Below are 20,000 nucleotides of genomic sequence, written 5' to 3'. Positions count from 1 at the left end.
CTGTCTGTCTGACTTGTCTGTGTGTCTAACCTATCTGTGTGTCTAACCTGTCTGTCTGACTTGTCTGTGTGTCTAACCTGTCTGTCTGACTTGTCTGTGTGTCTAACCTGTCTATGTGTCTAACCTGTCTGTCTGACTTGTCTGTCTGTCTGACCTGTCTATGTGACCTGTCTGTGTGATTGACCTGTCTTTGTATCTAACCTGTCTGCGTGTCTAACCTGTCTGCGTGTCTGACCTGTCTGTGTGTCTAACCTGTCTGCGTGTCTAACCTGTCTGCGTGTCTGACCTGTCTTTGTGTCTAACCTGTCTGCGTGTCTAACCTGTTTGCGTGTCTGACCTGTTTGCGTGTCTGACCTGTCTGTGTGTCTGACCTGTTTGCGTGTCTGACCTGTCTGTGTGTCTGACCTGTCTGCGTGTCTAACCTGTTTGCGTGTCTGACCTGTTTGCGTGTCTGACCTGTTTGCGTGTCTGACCTGTCTGTGTGTCTGACCTGTTTGCGTGTCTGACCTGTCTGCGTGTCTGACCTGTCTGCGTGTCTAATCTGTCTGTGTGTCTAACCTGTCTGCGTGTCTAACCTGTTTGCGTGTCTGACCTGTCTGCGTGTCTGACCTGTCTGCGTGTCTGACCTGTCTGCGTGTCTGACCTGTCTGCGTGTCTAACCTGTTTGCGTGTCTGACCTGTCTGCGTGTCTGACCTGTCTGCGTGTCTGACCTGTCTGCGTGTCTGACCTGTCTGTGTGTCTAACCTGTCTGTGTGTCTGACCTGTCTGTGTTTGTTGGCGTAGTCCAGTCCGGTCCCAGCGAGCGACGCCCCCCACAGTCCTGGAGGACAGGGCAGACAGATGAACCCCCCCACAGTGTTCACACAGGCTTCAGGAGAGAAACAGGGCTGCTGCTCACACTGAGGGGGGGGAGGTTATTATCACATGATGGGCTGCAGAGTTTATCACTGTGTCATCGTCATCATGTCATTAATCTGAGCAGGACGAGGCAGCGTCCAGAGATACAGAACTCAGAATAATATCTGCACAGCTGTTCCACCTTGAAGATGTGCTGCATATATGTTCTCACAGTAGTTTGTTATATTTTTATTGTAAATGTATGTTTCTTGTAAAAACAATCTTATTTATCATATTTTTCCATTTGAATTTGTCTGACTGTTTGTGCAGCACCATTATACACCAAAGTAAAATCCTTGTGTGTGGCCATGAACCGGATTTTGATTCTGATAAATATTAATAGGAGTCTGTTGTTGTTGTGCGTTTACCTCGTCGATGTCGTGACAGTGCGTGCCATTACCGGAGGTCCCCGGTGGGCAGGGTCCACAGGTATAACCTGGGTAATGCACACTCTCCATGCAGGACACGCCCTTATAGCAGGGGTTAGGAGAGCAGCGGGAGCGAGGCTCATGGAAACCTGCAGACAGACAGACAGGCTGACTAGCTACGAACAACGCTGACGCTGCTCAAAGGGGAGATGACGCCATGACAGGAGAGAGAGGAAACGTTACCTTCAGGGACATTACACATGTCTCTGTCTCACTACATATACAACACAGGACTGATGACACCATGACAGGTGAGAGAGGAAACGTTACCTTCAGGAACATTACACATGTCTCTGTCTCACTACATATACAACACAGGACTGATGACACCATGACAGGAGAGAGGAAACGTTACCTTCAGGAACATTACACATCTCTCTGTCTCACTACATATACAACACAGGACTGATGACACCATGACAGGAGAGAGAGGAAACGTTACCTTCAGGAACATTACACATCTCTCTGTCTCACTACATATACAACACAGGACTGATGACACCATGACAGGAGAGAGAGGAAACGTTACCTTCAGGGACATTACACATTTCTCTGTCTCACTACATACAGGACTGTCTCAGAAAATTAGAATATTGTGATAAAGTTCTTTATTTTCTGTAATGCAATTAAAAAAACAAAAATGTCATGCATTCTGGATTCATTACAAATCAACTGAAATATTGCAAGCCTTTTATTATTTTAATATTGCTGATTATGGCTTACAGCTTAAGAAAACTCAAAAATCCTATCTCAAAAAATTAGAATAGTTCCTCAGACCAAGTAAAAAAAAAAGATTTATAACAGCAAAACAAAATCAAACATTTGAAAATGTCCATTAATGCACTCAGTACTTGGTTGGGAATCCTTTTGCACGGATTACTGCATCAATGCGGCGTGGCATGGAGGCAATCAGCCTGTGGCATTGCTGAGGTGTTATGGATGCCCAGGATGCTTCAATAGCGGCCTTTAGCTCATTAGCATTGTTGGGTCTGGTGTCTTTCAGCTTCTTCTTCACAATACCCCACATATTCTCTATGGGGTTCAGGTCAGGGGAATTGGCAGGCCAATCGAGGACAGTAATGCCATGGTCAGTACACCAGTTACTGGTGGTTTTGGCACTGTGGGCAGGTGCCAGATCATGCTGGAAAATGAATTCCTCATCTCCATAGAGCTTTTCAGCAGACGGAAGCATGTAGTGCTCTAAAATCTCTTGGTACACAGCTGCATTTACTCTGGGCTTGATGAAACACAGTGGACCAACACCAGCAGCTGACATGGCTCCCCAAACCATCGCTGACTGTGGGAACTTCACACTGGATTTCAAGCAACTTGGATTTTGCTCCTCTCCAGCCTTTCTCTAGACTTTGGCGCCTTGACTTCCAAATGAAATACAAAACTTGCTTTCGTCTGAAAAGAGGACTTTGGACCACTCTGCAACTGTCCAGTGCTTCTTTTCCATAGCCCAAGTCAGACGCTTCTTCCGTTGTCTTGAGTTCAGAAGTGGCTTGACCATGGGAATAAGGCTATTGTAGCCCATTTCCCGGACACGTCTGTGAACAGTGGCTTTTGATACCTGGACTCCAGCTTCAGTCCACTGTCTTTGAAGCTCCCCCAAATTCTGGAAGCGACTCTTCTTCACAATGCTGTTAAGGCTGCGGTCATCTCTCTTGGTTGTGCAGCGTTTCCTGCCACATTTCCCCCTTCCAACAGACTTTTTGTGGATGTGCTTTGAAACTGCACTCTGTCCACAGCTTACTCTTTGAGAAATTTCCTTTTGTGTCTTACCCTCCTGATGGAGGGTGTCAATGATGGTCCTCTGGACAGCAGTCAGATCAGCAGTCTTCCCCATACTTGTGATTTAGTTTACTGAACCAAGCTGAGTGTTTTTCAAGGCTCAGGAAACCCTTGCAGGTGTTTCGAGTTAATTAGACGATTCAAGTGATTCGTTGAACACCCTACTAGTATACTTTTTCATGATATTCTAATATTTAGAGATAGGATTTTTGAGTTTTCTTAAGCTGTAAGCCATAATCAGCAATATTAAAATAATAAAAGGCTTGCAATATTTCAGTTGATTTGTAATGAATCCAGAATGCATGACATTTTTGTTTTTTTAATTGCATTACAGAAAATAAAGAACTTTATCACAATATTCTAATTTTCTGAGACAGTCCTGTATACAACACAGGACTGATGACACCATGACAGGAGAGAGGAAACGTTACCTTCAGGGACATTACACATCTCTCTGTCTCACTACATATACAACACAGGACTGATGACACCATGACAGGAGAGAGAGGAAACGTTACCTTCAGGAACATTACACATCTCTCTGTCTCACTACATATACAACACAGGACTGATGACACCATGACAGGAGAGAGGAAACGTTACCTTCAGGGACATTACACATCTCTCTGTCTCACTACATATACAACACAGGACTGATGACACCATGACAGGAGAGAGAGGAAACGTTACCTTCAGGGACATTAAACATGTCTCTGTCTCACTACATATACAACACAGGACTGATGACACCATGACAGGAGAGAGAGGAAACGTTACCTTCAGGAACATTACACATCTCTCTGTCTCACTACATATACAACACAGGACTGATGACACCATGACAGGTGAGAGAGGAAACGTTACCTTCAGGAACATTACACATCTCTCTGTCTCACTACATATACAACACAGGACTGATGACACCATGACAGGTGAGAGAGGAAACGTTACCTTCAGGAACATTACACATGTCTCTGTCTCACTACATATACAACACAGGACTGATGACACCATGACAGGAGAGAGAGGAAACGTTACCTTCAGGAACATTACACATCTCTCTGTCTCACTACATATACAACACAGGACTGATGACACCATGACAGGAGAGAGAGGAAACGTTACCTTCAGGAACATTACACACTTCTCTGTCTCACTACATATACAACACAGGACTGATGACACCATGACAGGAGAGAGAGGAAACGTTACCTTCAGGAACATTACACATGTCTCTGTCTCACTACATATACAACACAGGACTGATGACACCATGACAGGAGAGAGAGGAAACGTTACCTTCAGGGACATTACACATGTCTCTGTCTCACTACATATACAACACAGGACTGATGACACCATGACAGGTGAGAGAGGAAACGTTACCTTCAGGAACATTACACATGTCTCTGTCTCACTACATATACAACACAGGACTGATGACACCATGACAGGAGAGAGAGGAAACGTTACCTTCAGAGACATTACACATTTATCTGAATATACAGCACAGGGAGAGTTATTAAATACATTTTAATGTGGAAATGTTTAGTAAGCAAAGCAGACTCACCACAAACCTGACACTCCAGGATGGTGTTTCTGATCAGAGACATCTCTTTCACCTGAGGAGGACAGGAGACATTATGTAAAATATGTATTATTCTTATTTCCCCCTGATACCAGCCTGTTTAGGTTGGAATAGACTCCAGTACTTAAATATTTAGTTCCTGCAGAATGCATAATAAAATGTTATTTATTTATCGACACTGTAGATGTCCAGTCTGTCTCTCAGTGTGTCCCACCTGCTCTCTGATGTCCTGTCTCAGCTCTCCTAGGATCTGGTTGAAGATGATGAGCTGACCAATCAGAGCCTTGGTGTGATCACCTGACAGGTACAGGTGAGATCATTGATTGGTTACATGTACACGTACAAACTACGGGCGACAAACGTCACTTTGAAGAAGTTATGTCGTTTAATAGCAATATGTTTTTCTTTAGAGGAACAGGACAGGACATTGTTGCGATTACGCTCCTGCACACTGGCTAACTTCCAAATAAATGGTTCATTTACAACGTTTTGGTTCTAGACCTTAATCAGGTGTCTAACCCTTGTTACTTCTGCCCACTCCCCAGCGACCCTGTCCCCTCTCACCTTCTCCAGTCTATTGCTCCTGACCTTCTTCCTTCTCAACACTTCCTGAACAACTAGTTGCTTCCAAATAGTCTTAAAGAGGCAGCAGTGAACCCCTCCTAAAGAAACCCGCACTCAACCCTTCTGAACAACTACAGACCCGTCTCTCTTCTTTAATTTCTTTACAAAACACTTGAGCGTCTTTAATCAACTCTCGTCTTACCTTCAGCAGAACAACCTTCTCGATCCGGACCAATCTGGTTTCAAGGCTCAACTCAGCTGAGACTGCCTCCTCGCTGTCCTCCTCTACACCCTCCAAGAACTGGGAGTCTCAGGCTCTGCTCTCTCATGCTGAATCCTACCTAAAGGACCTACAGGGTAACTTGGAGAGGGGCTTTGTCGGACCCGTCAACTCATCACCGGAGTACCTCAGGGTTACACCAACTCACTTGGCTCTGTCATTGACTCTCATGGCTTCTCCTACCACAGCTACGCAGATGACACTCAACTGATTCTGGCTTTTCCCAGATCTAAAACCAGGTGGAGGCACGGATCTCGGCTTGTCTGGCTGATATCTCTCGGTGGATGGCTGCACATCACTTGAAACTCAACCTTGACAAGACCGAGCTCCTTTTCCTTCCAGGTAAGGGCTCTCCCATCCAAGACCTTACCATCAACATCGGCACCTGTTGTTTCCCCGACTCTGACTGCAAGGAATCTGGGTGTGATACTGGACAACCAACTGTCCTTCAGTGACAGCATCGCTGCAACAACCCGCTCCTGCAGACACACTCTGTACAACATCAGGAGGAGACTCTGGTGCTGGTCCACCGCGCTGTGAATGGATCAGCATGTTCCTACATCCAGGATGTCTGGTTTGACCATGGTCAAACCAGACATCACAGCGCATTCACTTCACTCTGCATCGGCCAATCAGCTCGCTGCTCCCTCACTGCAAGTGGGACCCCCCCTCAAATAAAACCTGTTTGCTGTCCTGCTCCTGAATGGTGGAACGACCTCCCCGTTGATGTTAGGTCAGCAGGAAGTCTGCACACCTTCTGCAGACTGAAAACTCATCTGTTTAAACTGCAGCTCGGACAATAATTTATTTTTAAACATTTGTTTCGTCTAGAACAGGGGTTGTCTGCTATGTTGTTAAATCTGAAATTTGAAGAAAAGAGTGAGGCAAAGTTTATTTAAGTGTAAATTTACTTGGCAATAAACCAAATTCTGAATTGATTCTGATCCAGTGTTCAGGCAATGTTGTGTTGTTTCTAGACTTTTATTTTGCTGAGCGATAAAGTGTTGCTTGAAAAAAACAGCGCCACCCTCCTCAGCCGCCACTGCTCAAAAGCATCACTGCTGATTCAGGCTGTGTGCATTTAAAAAACGCGGATATTTTCACCTGAGTTTCTGAACGTTGGAATTGACGCCGTTCCATTTATAATTAATATGTTGGTTTTTTTACTTTTTTGCACTTTGTAGTTCTCTCCTCTCCTTTCCAACTCTGTGTCTGACTGGAGGTGTGTGCGCACGTGTGTGTGTGTGTGTGTGTGTGTGTCGGGAGCAAAGCCCCGCCCTTTGCAAAACAGAGCAGAGGAGAGAATGTGAATGCCCAAAGTAGACAATTGACACTGAAACATGCACATAAATTGGACAATGATGATAGGGGGCCACTGGTCCAAAAAAGGTTGAGAACCACTGGTCTAGAACCTCAACGTTGTAAATAAAAAAGATATATTTTAATTTTAGTTATGTCTAAATTATGTATTTACGACGTTTCGTCTAGTACCGACGTTTAGACATAATTTACTAAAAAATGTTAAACTCACCCAGGATGGAGTTCACCTCCCCGCTTACTGAAACACAGAAACATCAGTTATCGTAAATATCACATATCATATGATCAGTGACATTAGTTTGAAGAGATCAGCTGGAATATGAAGTAAACATGTGACAACATCAGAGTGCTCTGACAACAGGAAGTCAAGAAGCTCTTCATATGCAAACATACAACATTTATCGTCATGTTGAAAAACTAACAAACTCCCTTTGAAACTTTTTTTTTGTAGTTCTCTCCTCTCCTTTCCTCCGCACTGTGTCTGACTGTAGGTGTGTGCGCATGTGTGTGTGTGCCGGGAGCCCCGCCCTTCACGAAACAGAGCAGAGAGAATGTGAATGCGCAAAGAAACGCAGTAAACACTGAAACGTGCACATAAACTAGATAAATAACATTTAATAAAAGAGCACCTGTTCAATGTGAACAGTGAGTTGTGAATATAAAAAACACCTTGAATTTCAGGGGGGTGCGGGGTTTCATTGGGGGGCCCAAGACAATGGTGGAGGAAACACTGTAACTTGTCAGAGAAAATGTTGTTTTTGAGGCTAAACACCAACAAATCTGTACTTAAGCAGAATATTTGTGGTGAATTATCTTTTCAATAAATGCCGACTTTTGCTCTGCAATTATTGGGAATGTTTGGATCACATGTCCGAAATCTTTTTAGCACTCCAGAAAACATTGTATTAATGAATATAACTCATCAGTGAAAATGTTGTTTTTGAGGATAAACTGCAACAAATCTGCACTGAAGCAGAATATTTGTTGCAGTTATTGGAAATGTTTGGATAACACTGTTTGAAACACTGAAACATGACTCAATAAAGTCACCTATAGAATAACCTTTAGTGATGCAGGGTAAATATATATATAAATAATGTGCAGTAATGTGAGCTGACCTGAGTTATAGGCTGAAGAGTCTCCCTGGAAGGGACAGTCAGTCAGAGCTCCGGCTTTAGCAATTGTGCCTCCTAGAGCCATCCTGAGGAACTCCACTGCACCCTGACACACACACACACACACACACACACACACACACACACACACACACACACACAAACAAACACACACACACACACACACACACACACACACACACACACACACACACAGCATTTAGAATACAGTTATTTTTAAAGCAACAGTGGCATTATGTAAACAAACATTGAAAGGTTAGAATTCAGAACATAAATGAATATTTGTAGGTTTGTGTAGTTTCTTGTGCTCTAAGGACATCAGAGCAACTTTTATAAAATGGAAGTAATTGAATAAACAAGCTCACCTGTAGTCGGGCGTAGGCCTTCTGTCCGTGTCTCACCTCCACCATCTCCGCCTCTCTGGGCAGGGGGACCAACGAGGGCAGGCCCTGGCTGGAGTCGGCCAATCGGCAGTCGACATAGAGCTCCATGTTCATGTTGTCACGCTGCAGACCAGCAAGCCTCAGGATGATGGAGTGAGTGCGCCCGTCTGCAAGGTGAGCGTTCTGCAGGTTCACCGTGTGGAGCTTCCCATCAGCTCGCACATAGCGCACCAGGACTGGAGGGGGAGGGAGGAGGAGGAGTTAGTCTGATGTCTGGCACACTGACATTATTCCTCGAGGCTGGGGGGGATTTAAACCCGGCGGGTCAGAGAAAGCTGGTCAGCGTGCTGGCTGGCCCTCGCTGGGTGCATTTCCTCCGTGGCGATGCGTCGCAACCGTCGCTAGAGCGGTTGTGACTGTAAACAATATGATTCAGCGGCAGTATTCACTCAAGGGTGGATTTTGAAGATTTCCTGTTTCGGAGAAATGAGACTAATGAAAATGTATTTTACTTCAAGATGTTTGCTTTCATCAGGAAGATTCTGTTTTTCTGTATCATCACCATTCATATCTATACCACCAAGTGTATGATGGCGTCACGTGATGTTTTTAGCTCGTCCTGCTGGAACATAAAAGTAAATTGTAATACACAGCGACAGTTTGAGGCTCTGCTGTGTTATGTAATCATAGTATGTTCAATTATAATATTATGTGGATAAACGTATCAACACCACATATTGATGTTCATATTAACAGACTAATTCAAAGGAAAATGAATTACTCTTTACAGCAGGGTTAGGGTTCATCATCATCATCATCATCAGGTCTGCGCCACATGTGAGACTTTGTAATATAGTACAAGTGCCATTTTCTGTTCTTCTATTATTTGTTTTTACCCACTGAGTGCTTATATAATACTGATCATTATTTATTAAACTGTCATTGAGTAAATATTTAGTGAAAGCACCAGCTGTCACCCTCACAATATTGACTTTCCCCGTCTCGCCCCGATGTACCGAGAGAAACTCACAGAACAAAGTGAGTCTTCATCAGAGCGCTTCAAACAGCTCATCTCCACAGCAGCTGGGCTCCATAATGAACCCATTCATCCACACACACACGCACACACACACACACACACACACGATAGTGATCGTGGAGATGATGAAGGTAGAAGTTAATTGTTATAATAAGTTTGTCTTCCTCGCTGACGCTCTTTAAAAGGTGCATCATGTGTTTGTTGACCTTTCATGACGAACACTCTGAAAAGTGTATTAGAAGATGAAGGTGAGCAGCGACACAGAGTTCAGTCCAGCTGACAGACAGCAGACTGTAAACACTGTTTGCCTGTCACAGCAGAGACAGGGAGACAGGCAGATAGACAGACAGGTTGACACGCAGGTAGTATAAAATAAAAAATACTGTGAATTTCAGGGGGGCGCAAGGTTCCATTGACAATGGTAGGGGAAACACTGTATCATGTATTACACCAGGTGAGCTGACTGATTGCATTTCATCCTTTTAAACCAGAAACAATCTTTTTAATTCTAGCAGAGATCTCACAGTTTCCAAATATACCACAAGTGTCAGGATGTGGCTGAACTTTGGGGAAATGTTTGTAAAATGAAGCAGCAGACATGTTCAAGATTTCCATCCATAAAAACATGGAGGAGTCTGTGGTCTGAATACTTCACTGAGTGGAAACATCCACATACATGATGCTGGAGCACAGAGGAGATTCTGGTCTGATGTTCATGAGAACGGATTTCAAGGAGAAGGAATGAGGAAAATAAGGAGGTTAGAAAGAAAAGGATGTTCTGCATCCACTGAACAGCGTTAGTTTACCAGCTGGTGGAGGATGTTAAAGTTAAATGTCCAACCTTTATTGATCTTGCCCATGACTGCGACCTCCAGGTACTTCCTGTTGTCCTGTTTGCTGTAGACACCGAGCAGGACGCCACCCAACTTGGCCGGCAGCCGAAACGTGGACACCACGTAGACGTCACTGAGTGAGCTTAGACCACCCGACAGCTTCTCCACCGCCGCCACGCTCTGCTTCGAGTCCTGAAGACTCAACACGTCGATCACTGAGGAGGATCAAGAACAGCTTCACCATACAGACACATCATCAATGTGATTCATGTCAATAAAGTTTTACTCAACGAGTTCAAGCTTCTTAATGACATGACGGAATAAAACAGAGGAGCATACTTTATTTATGATTACCATCCTCTGCATCTGGAGGTAAATATAATTATACGAATATATATATATATTCTGCCTGCAGTTGCCATGTTTTATGTGCCTTTACCACGGTTACAGGTGATGTTGTTGGCTCTGGTTGTTACTATAGTTACCGTATAATCACTAATCATAAAAAAAAATAAACTTCCAGGCTTTTATTCTGAAACTAAAGCAGATTAGTATTTATATTAAAAGCAATATGTATTGTGTGTGAATGCTGACACTGTTTGAGTGTCAGAAGCCAACAGAAACACCACAGAGGAAGAAGAACAAGACACTTCCTGTCCTCCTGCTTCTGATCATCTCAGTTACCATGACAACTCTGTCCAATCATAATAACAACAGACATCCTATAATAACTTTATCATTTTATTTAACCTTTATTTAACCAGGCAGGTCATTTAGAGCTCATTAGTATTTTAAAGGGGGGCCTGATGGTAGGTAAAAAAGTATATGATATGATGTATAAATTACACTTTAATAAATATTTACAGATCTGCTTAATAAAATGATAAATAATTATTAAAAGAGCATTAACTTAGAGCCCCTAGCATTTAATATACAGATGAATGCAATGTTTGTGTTCTTCATTATATATGTAATCATTGTGAACATCTGTGTGTAGTTATGAGCACTGAGGTTAAAGATTTCATTAGTTTCATGTTGGATTGAAATGTTTTGAAATGTTTAAGCTAGTGTCGGTACTGCAGCAGGTTAGCTCGATGTTACCTTGAACGTCCGGTCCGTCCGGTACTCCCACCGAGAGTCCAACACAGATGAATGACAGCAGAACCGGGACACTCCAACCCATGTCTGAAACGGAAACCGGGAAGAAGGCTACCGGGAACCGGGTCTAAACACTTTTAAATGACGGAGGGAGCAGACGGTGGGGAACCGGGTCCAAAGTGACGGTTAGTACCGGAGCTGCAACAGCTGTCAGCGGGGAACCGGCGGACCGACCGAGACCAAACTTTACAGAGAAGCGCAAGAACCGAGTAGACCGGGGAAGCGGAGAGTTTAACCCCCAGAGGAGAACCGGGAGAACAAGCTGGATCCACACCGACAGAGTGACGAGCAGAGCGGGGTGGAGAGGAGGAGAGGAGCCGGAGGAGAAACTAACGGTCGGCCTCACGAGCGCGGCTGGAAACTGCTGCTGGTGCGCGCTCAGCTCGTGCGCGCAGCACAGTGACTAGAGGTGATTAGCATAAAGCGCGCGAGCGAAGAGAGTTAACTGACAGGTGATGATTAAATAATTAATAAATATAAAGATTTTATATGGTTAGTCATAGTTAAGTCAGAAATCTGATAACAATTTAGATTTACAAAGTAAAAACTAAATATCACCATCAGAAAGTCAACATTCTATTATTTATTTATTAAGTATATATTGGACTTTTATGTAGTCATTACAGTTAGTAGCAACTGAAGCTTGTAACTAACAATCTTTTGCTATACATATTTATAAATAGGATATTCAATATTCTTCTTTTTTACATAAGAACGATATGTAATCTATAAAATGATTGAAATAAGGACACGTCCATCCCAGAGTCCAGAGGGATTCTACAAAACATTTCTTCAGTCTGACCAATTATTTTATTTTAGAAATAACTGAACTTAAGGATTCTAATAATTGATAAAAACACTGCTCTTGGTGGAGTTCTGCCTGAGGAATTTGGAGTTACGATCTCAAGATTTCTATTGCTGCATGTGGTGAAAAATGAATTCCCGACTGGGAAAAGTCCCATGAACGCCCTCTGAAGTCAGAACACCAATTCGGAAATCTCGGCAAAACGTTTTGGTCGAAGACTTGTCGACATATTACGCAGAAACATGGCGGACGAAGGTAAATGTTGTGTTCGTAGTAAGAAACGTTTTATTAATTCACGTGTTGCTTATCAATGTTTTGCTCAAATGTGATTTGTCATATGGTTAGTTAGAAAACCCCGATAACACATTCATACTTTAATGGTTGTAGGGAATCTACTGGTGCAGCACGCAACCGCAAACAGCCAACAACCAGAGTTACCTTTTCTACTTATTAGTTTTGCATCTCTACTTAGTAGTTTTGCATCTCTACGCATCTCTACTTAGTAGTTTTGCATCTCTACTTAGTAGTTTTGCATCTCTACGCATCTCTTAGTAGTTTTGCATCTCTACGCATCTCTACTTAGTAGTTTTGCATCTTTACGTAGTAGTTTTGCATCTCTAGACATCTCTACTTAGTAGTTTTGCATCTTTACGTAGTAGTTTTGCATCTCTAGACATCTCTACTTAGTAGTTTTGCATCTCTACGTAGTAGTTTTGCATCTCTACGCATCTCTACTTAGTAGTTTTGCATCTCTACTTAGTCATTTTGCATCTCTACGTAGTCATTTTGCATCTTAGAATTTTTGCATCTCTATTCATCTTTACTTAGTATTTTTGCATCTCTACTTAGTATTTTTGCATCTCTACTTAGTATTTTTGCATCTCTACGCATCTACTTAGTTTTGCATCTCTACTTAGTAGTTTTGCATCTCTACTTAGTTTTGCATCTCTATGCATCTCTACGTAGTTTTGCATCTCTATGCATCTCTACGTAGTAGTTTTGCATCTCTATGCATCTATACGTAGTAGTTTTGCATCTCTACGTAGTCGTTTTGGATCTATTTTTGGTCTTTTCACATCTCTACGTGGTTGTTTTGCATCTCTACTTAGTAGTTCTGCATCTCTATGCATCTCTACGTAGTAGTTTTGCATCTCTACTTAGTAGTTTTGCATCTGTATGCATCTATACGTAGTAGTTTTGCATCTCTACGTAGTCGTTTTGGATCTATTTTTGGTCTTTTCGCATCTCTACGTAGTAGTTTTGCATCTCTATGCATCTTTACGTAGTAGTTTTGCATCTCTAGACATCTCTACTTAGTAGTTTTGCATCTTTACGTAGTATTTTTGCATCTCTACTTAGTAGTTTTGCATCTCTACGTAGTAGTTTTGCATCTCTACGCATCTCTACTTAGTAGTTTTGCATCTCTACTTAGTCATTTTGCATCTCTACGTAGTCATTTTGCATCTTAGTATTTTTGCATCTCTATTCATCTTTACTTAGTATTTTTGCATCTCTACTTAGTATTTTTGCATCTCTACTTAGTATTTTTGCATCTCTACGCATCTACTTAGTTTTGCATCTCTACTTAGTTTTGCATCTCTACGTAGTAGTTTTGCATCTCTACTTAGTTTTGCATCTCTATGCATCTCTACGTAGTTTTGCATCTCTATGCATCTCTACGTAGTAGTTTTGCATCTCTATGCATCTATACGTAGTAGTTTTGCATCTCTATGCATCTATACGTAGTAGTTTTGCATCTCTACGTAGTCGTTTTGGATCTATTTTTGGTCTTTTCACATCTCTACGTGGTTGTTTTGCATCTCTACTTAGTAGTTCTGCATCTCTATGCATCTCTACGTAGTAGTTTTGCATCTCTATGCATCTCTACGTAGTAGTTTTGCATCTCTACTTAGTAGTTTTGCATCTGTATGCATCTATACGTAGTAGTTTTGCATCTCTACGTAGTCGTTTTGGATCTATTTTTGGTCTTTTCGCATCTCTACGTGGTTGTTTTGCAGGATTTTGTAGTCATTGCGTATCTTATACCTTTGTATTAGTTTTCAATCTCTTTGTGGTGTAATTGGTAGAATTGTGTCTCTTTGTGACTTCCAAACAAAGAAATGTTAGCAGTTGGCCCGTAATAATCAGTAATCCGTCCATGCAGGCGGACCCTAGTGGACCTTTGTGTGCCCAACTCTGGAAATGGGTCCTTCCGAGGAGCACCTGAATGCACCATAATGTCCTGACAGGCTGCAATTAAAATGTAAACTGTTTCTGGGGATCAGATCCAAACGCTGAAATGATCTGAGCCTCCTCACACTGTTTGTTTTTGACTGTGGAGCGTTGCCATGGTAACCTGCTGCGTTTAACAGCAGGTTACACCTCCCCGCTGGAGCGTGACACCGAAGTGTGTCGGGAGTAAAAAGAGTGAAGAGCTGTCAGACTGAACCCGAGTCCACAGGAGGAAGAATTCACAAACTGCTTCCAGATCAGCTCACACACCCACACACACACACACATTCCTGTGTGATGGCGTCATGAGCAGCTGAACGTCCCCGGGGTCCAGACCCGGTCAGGGCGGGTGGAGGGGGGGTGTTTGGGCGAGCTGAAGTCAGAACACATGTGGATGTTGTCGTCTGTCGTTTCATCGTTCTCTTGTTCAGTTTTTCCAGTTCATGTAAGACTCATAATGCCCCCCCCCCCCCCCCCATAACGTGAGGCTGGGAGCAGGATAAGAGGAGAGAGTCAAGGAGCAGGTCTCTCCCCTCCCCCTTTACCACCACTCAGGGTCCCCTAACCCCGGCCGGGACCCCCAGCTCTCTGTCTGTCTTCCACTATAACACATGAGGTATTGAGGCCCTGACCCCCCCCGCATTTTAGTTTCCCAACACCCCTTGCTCCTTTTAGTTCCCTAAAGTCCCACACTCATTTTAGTTGCACGCACTGATTTAAGTTCCTGAACGCACCATAAGAATGCCTAGTACAAAATTAAAATCAATTAATTTTTTAGGCCAATCCATGTTTCTGATTAAAATAACAGAATGTTAAAAAAATTAACAAGTAAAATCAAAAAATCTAACTCGGAAAAAGAATCAAGAGAATTAACTTTTAATTAATTTCTGTACATAAACAGCTCCGACGTCCACTTCCTGTCCACTGAAGGCTCCTGGACGTGTTGACCATTATTAACATTTTTAATGATACCGACACTTTTCTTTGGCGACAGTAAAACTCTTCAGAGTGAGATACAGCTAATTCTTTCCTTCAACATCTTAACTTCCGTCCATAAAGTCCCATGATGCCTCTGTTCGGACACCGCGTGTCCTCAGCCGTCTCCGTCCTCGTCCTGAGATCCGATGGTCTGCAGGTCGGGCGGCGCCTCCAGCGCCTCCTGCTGCAGGTGTTGTATGGACACGATGCCGGTCAGCAGGGCGTAGCTCAGCATGGCGCCCAGAGCCACCAGCACTGACATTAGCTGCTTCTTGCGCTTGTTGGGGACGTGATCGAAGTCTCCGCCCTCAGGGTGCGGCGGGGAGGACGTCTTCTGACTGCTGCTCTCTGAAAAACAACACAGAGGACGTCAGCGAGACTCCCTCACTGTGAGTGGGATCCCCCCTCAAATAAAACCTGTCCTGCTCCTAAACGGTGGAACGAGCTCCACATGGACGTCAGGACAGCAGGAAGTCTGCACACCTTCTGCAGACTGAAAACTCACCTGTTGTTTTGACTGCACTTCGGCGAATGAAATGTTCTTTGTATGTTGCACTTTAGTTTGTCTTATTTGAAGTTAATGTATCTGCAGGATTCCTGCTGTTCGGAGTTTTATCCTCATGATTGTTTGCTTATTTTAGTTCCCTAACACCTCTTGCTTATTTTAGTTCCCAAACACCTCTTGCTTATTTTAGTTCCCTAACACCTCTTGCTTATTTTAGTTCCCTAACACCTCTTGCTTATTTTAGTTCCCTAACACCTCTTGCTTATTTTAGTTCCCTAACACCTCTTGCTTATTTAGTTCCCAAACACCTCTTGCTTATTTTAGTTCCCAAACACCTCTTGCTTATTTTAGTTCCCCAACACCTCTTGCTTATTTTAGTTCCCTAACACCTCTTGCTTATTTTAGTTCCCCAACACCTCTTGCTTATTTTAGTTCCCCAACACCTCTTGCTTATTTTAGTTCCCAAACACCTCTTGCTTATTTTAGTTCCCTAACACCTCTTGCTTATTTTAGTTCCCTAACACCTCTTGCTTATTTTAGTTCCCTAACACCTCTTGCTTATTTTAGTTCCCCAACACCTCTTGCTTATTTTAGTTCCCTAACACCTCTTGCTTATTTTAGTGCCCAAACAATTTATTTCATATCTCTGCATTTTCAGCATTGCTTTGCAATTTGTTTCAGCCGCCATCATTCACAAGCATTTTCTACTTTTCTAGAATCTTGTTTTCAAGGGAACCACCTTTTTCCAACTTCTGTCCGGGCGTTTGGGACAGAAAGCTTCAGTAATCTCTTCACACAGTTCTGCCCTTCAGACAAACAATGAGGCAGTGTGTGTACATGACGTTAGATAAAGCTGCTGCAGATAAACAGTGCAGTGCGGCCTCACCTCGGCTGTCTCGGGGGAAGTACAGCAGCAGGATGTTGCTGCAGAAGTTGCTCAGGTTGTCCAGAGACTTGAGATGCTGCTGCAGTTTCCCGTTGGGCAGCTTGGACTTCAGGACCGGAGCCAAGTGACCGAACACGTAGGCGTCCAGAGACGAGGGCCTGCACACGTCACAGCAGCTTTACTTTGGTCTCACTCACATAAATCAGCTTTACAGAAAACTCCAGAAACAATAAGTAGATCAGAGATTATTTAACATAAAGATTACACTGTGGCTGTCGAAGCGAGACTTTAGACTCAGTAACACACAGATCAAGGTAAAGAAACAGGTTTTACTTCTCTGCAGCTCCTCTCATAATGTCGTCAGAACTTAACGTCAGTGCAGAAACACTTTGTGGACGTACGTTCAGGATTACACTGAGTCGTTACTGCAGCGTGCTAAAACCACAGATGAAGGATTATTCTACCGCTGCACAGGTAGAGACCAGAGAGCGGAGAAGTCAGGAGGGCGATACTCTGGTACCAAGCCCACGACAGAATTCTGAAAAGTTGGCAATACTTTTCTACAGTACTGTAGTACCCCGGTGGTACCGTCAGGGCTCCGGACTAACGCTGTCCCCGGGACGATAGAACATGTGTTTGTGACGCAGTAAACTCACAGAGGACGCAGCCAGTTTACCTGATAAAGCTGCAGAGGGAACTACAAATCTGTGATGAAGTCTGCAGCAGAGCTAGCTAACATTAGCTGCTAGCTGTAAACCGTTAATGTTTTAGTTTTACTGTGGTATCGAGTTGGTTTGGAGAATCGTGGAGTTTCACTGGTAACTAACTTTCTGGTGACGTCCCTACTTGAGTCTGGATGAACTTACGAGTCTCCGAAGAAGAACTTGTGCGAGCCGAGTCTCTGGGACAGCAGGTTCATGCACTCTGCAGCGTCACGGTACAGCTGCAAACACAACAGGAAATATATTATATTTAAATATAAACATGTATAGCCTTTAAATCTTCACCAAGGTCTCGTACAACAAGTCCCACACAGAGCGTGATAGGTGGTGGGAACTCCAGGAAGACAAAGGAAGTGGACTTTGGAAAACTCACAGAACACATCTCGTGTCCAAACCTCAGATTTTATATCACATTAAAAACCTCTACAACAGAAGAATCAACAAATCATTCACCGTGTGAAAAGGTGTTCAACATAAAGCGATGTCACGGCTCAGACACCACGAGTCAAACTACGACCAAGACTTTGAGAAGACATCAGGAGGGTTAGAAGTGAGGCCGCAGTGAAACGTGAGAAGCTCTCCACCACTCGGAGGAGTTTCTCTTACCTACGACTAGAGCAGTCATTAAAAACTGGTGGAAAAGTGATGCTAACGATCACTGACAGCTGTTCCTGGAGACAGGAAGCTCGTTATCTGGAGCACAGAGTCTCTGGAGAGGATTACTGCGGTTACACGAGCCGGGTGACGTAGTGCTGATACAATGAACATCAGAGCCCAGAGGTGGGGTGTGACACCTGGGGAGTTGATCCATGCTGAGCTGCGGAGGAAGGCCGGCGTATGGAGGAGGCCGAGCCCAGTGCATTCTGGGTGTTGTAGGTTTTCCCCGTGTCCTCCGGTAGTACCTTCCTCCTGCTGCAGCCCAGTTAATGAAGAGAGCCTCTGTACATCTGAAATACTCCTTTCAGAAGCCTCCAGCTGGTTCCTGCTGCTTCATGTCTTTACTGAGCGTCTGAAGTCAGCACACGGGGACCTTTGGGAAAACACATAAACGTCTCCTGTAAAGGAACTTCTCCCGACCTCTGACCTCTTTCCACACGTCGTTCCATAACTGCACTTTTCCAGCAGAACACATTTTTCCTTTCCTTGTAAATGAGTTCCAGAGCAGCTGAAGCAGCGGGCTGCTCACATGGAAACCGCTGCGTGCCGTCATGTTCCTGCCGACCATTAAAGTCACATTTGTTTCCGCCACAAGAACGTTGGCTAACACAAAGAACAAGTGCTTCTGCTCGGCTCTTATTTCACTCTGTTGTAGGGAACACGGAAACCTTTCCAGCTCACCTCCTTCTCCAGCTCCTCTCCGGCCTCCAGGCTCTCGTCTCCGCGCAGCAGACGCAGTTTTTCCATCTGACCGCGCTGCATGCGTCCGGGCAAGAAGAAGTTCAGAGGGAAGGGCATGTGCTCCGCGTACCAGCGGCGAGTCACGTCCACGTAGTTCTTCGGCTCGACCCAGAAGTTGTAGATCTACGAGAAAAACATTCATCCTCAACACGGGAGCAGCCGCTGGTGTCCCTGAGGTCATGTTTCATGGACCCATGTCTGTATCAGAGCCTTCGTTGGTAACAATAAACACATGACGGCGCTGTGAGACGGAATATTTACAGAAACATTTCTTACTAATTTACGACTTGATTTAACGTCTTTAACCTCACAGATTATCCAAGTTTGTAAAGTCTTTGTAAACTTTCATCGTTTGTGACTTTATTTCAGAACAGAGAGTTTCTCACCAGAGCAGGTTTCAGTCTCTCCTCCAGCAGAGAGATGAAGGCCAGGCTGTCCGCTCCCTCTTTGGCCGACAGATCGTAGTCTGCGTTGTATTTCTGAAAAACACGCCTCAGATAGTTAAACACAGAAGTCGCTCCTGCGTCACACGACGAGCCGGGAACAACAACAACAAGGTCAAACGCTCGCGAGGCGACGGACAAAGTTCACGTGTGAACAACATGTTGTTACGCAGAAGGATGGCAGGAAACGTAAACATCTCACATGTAGAGACGATAAGATGGCGTTCGGCTGAAACCGGAGAACAGGGTGATGAGCACGATTACAGGTGAGGTCGTGTTTGAGGGCTTCGTTATTACACAGAAAGTGTTTGTCCTGAAGGGGGCGCTGCAGGACAGGTCGCAAGGAGAAGATGAGGAGCTGCCCTGGGAACATATCAACTGTTCTGTTGAGGAACAAACACTCAAATCTAGTTAAATAAAGACAAACGTTCCTAAACGTCTCCTCTGCCGCTCACAGGACACGAGCCGCTCGGACGCACACAGCTTCACTGAGGTCAGATAATGAGAAACAATCTGACGTCGATACGTTTTGACTAAACTGTTGAATATAATCTGACGAGTGAAAAAGGGACATTTGACTAAACACTAAATGAAAAGAAAAATATCTCAG

At 43.9% G+C, this 20,000-nt stretch overlaps 2 protein-coding genes across 2 annotated transcripts in view; both read right to left on the bottom strand.

The window, feature by feature from the left end:
• The window catches only part of LOC115005711 (thrombospondin-3a-like), a 26,194-nt gene extending 14,334 nt beyond the window's left edge, over nucleotides 1-11,860 (bottom strand). Inside the window, exons 1-9 of the mRNA XM_029427661.1 lie at nucleotides 11,365-11,860; nucleotides 10,272-10,478; nucleotides 8,374-8,627; nucleotides 7,991-8,093; nucleotides 7,084-7,110; nucleotides 4,923-5,005; nucleotides 4,691-4,742; nucleotides 1,267-1,415; nucleotides 763-900 (exon numbers count right to left, since the gene is read on the bottom strand). Coding sequence (XP_029283521.1) covers nucleotides 763-900; nucleotides 1,267-1,415; nucleotides 4,691-4,742; nucleotides 4,923-5,005; nucleotides 7,084-7,110; nucleotides 7,991-8,093; nucleotides 8,374-8,627; nucleotides 10,272-10,478; nucleotides 11,365-11,446 — 1,095 coding nt within the window. The 5' untranslated portion in view covers nucleotides 11,447-11,860. The remainder of the gene's footprint in view (nucleotides 1-762; nucleotides 901-1,266; nucleotides 1,416-4,690; nucleotides 4,743-4,922; nucleotides 5,006-7,083; nucleotides 7,111-7,990; nucleotides 8,094-8,373; nucleotides 8,628-10,271; nucleotides 10,479-11,364) is intronic.
• Nucleotides 11,861-15,318: 3,458 nt separating this feature from the next.
• Nucleotides 15,319-19,884, bottom strand: mtx1a (metaxin 1a). The gene is made up of 6 exons (XM_029427662.1): nucleotides 19,593-19,884; nucleotides 19,334-19,426; nucleotides 18,888-19,070; nucleotides 17,694-17,770; nucleotides 16,828-16,985; nucleotides 15,319-15,784 (listed from the first exon to the last, which is right to left on the bottom strand). Exons 1-6 carry the CDS (start codon nucleotides 19,761-19,763, stop codon nucleotides 15,552-15,554), a joined length of 915 nt encoding a protein of 304 aa, XP_029283522.1. The 5' UTR covers nucleotides 19,764-19,884; the 3' UTR covers nucleotides 15,319-15,551.
• Nucleotides 19,885-20,000: the final 116 nt, after the last annotated feature.

Source organism: Cottoperca gobio, unplaced genomic scaffold (assembly GCF_900634415.1).
Source record: "Cottoperca gobio unplaced genomic scaffold, fCotGob3.1 fCotGob3_351arrow_ctg1, whole genome shotgun sequence".
NCBI classification, from domain to species: domain Eukaryota; kingdom Metazoa; phylum Chordata; class Actinopteri; order Perciformes; family Bovichtidae; genus Cottoperca; species Cottoperca gobio.
The sequence above is the reverse complement of the archived record's forward strand: the minus strand, read 5'-3'. Positions and strand labels throughout refer to the sequence as shown.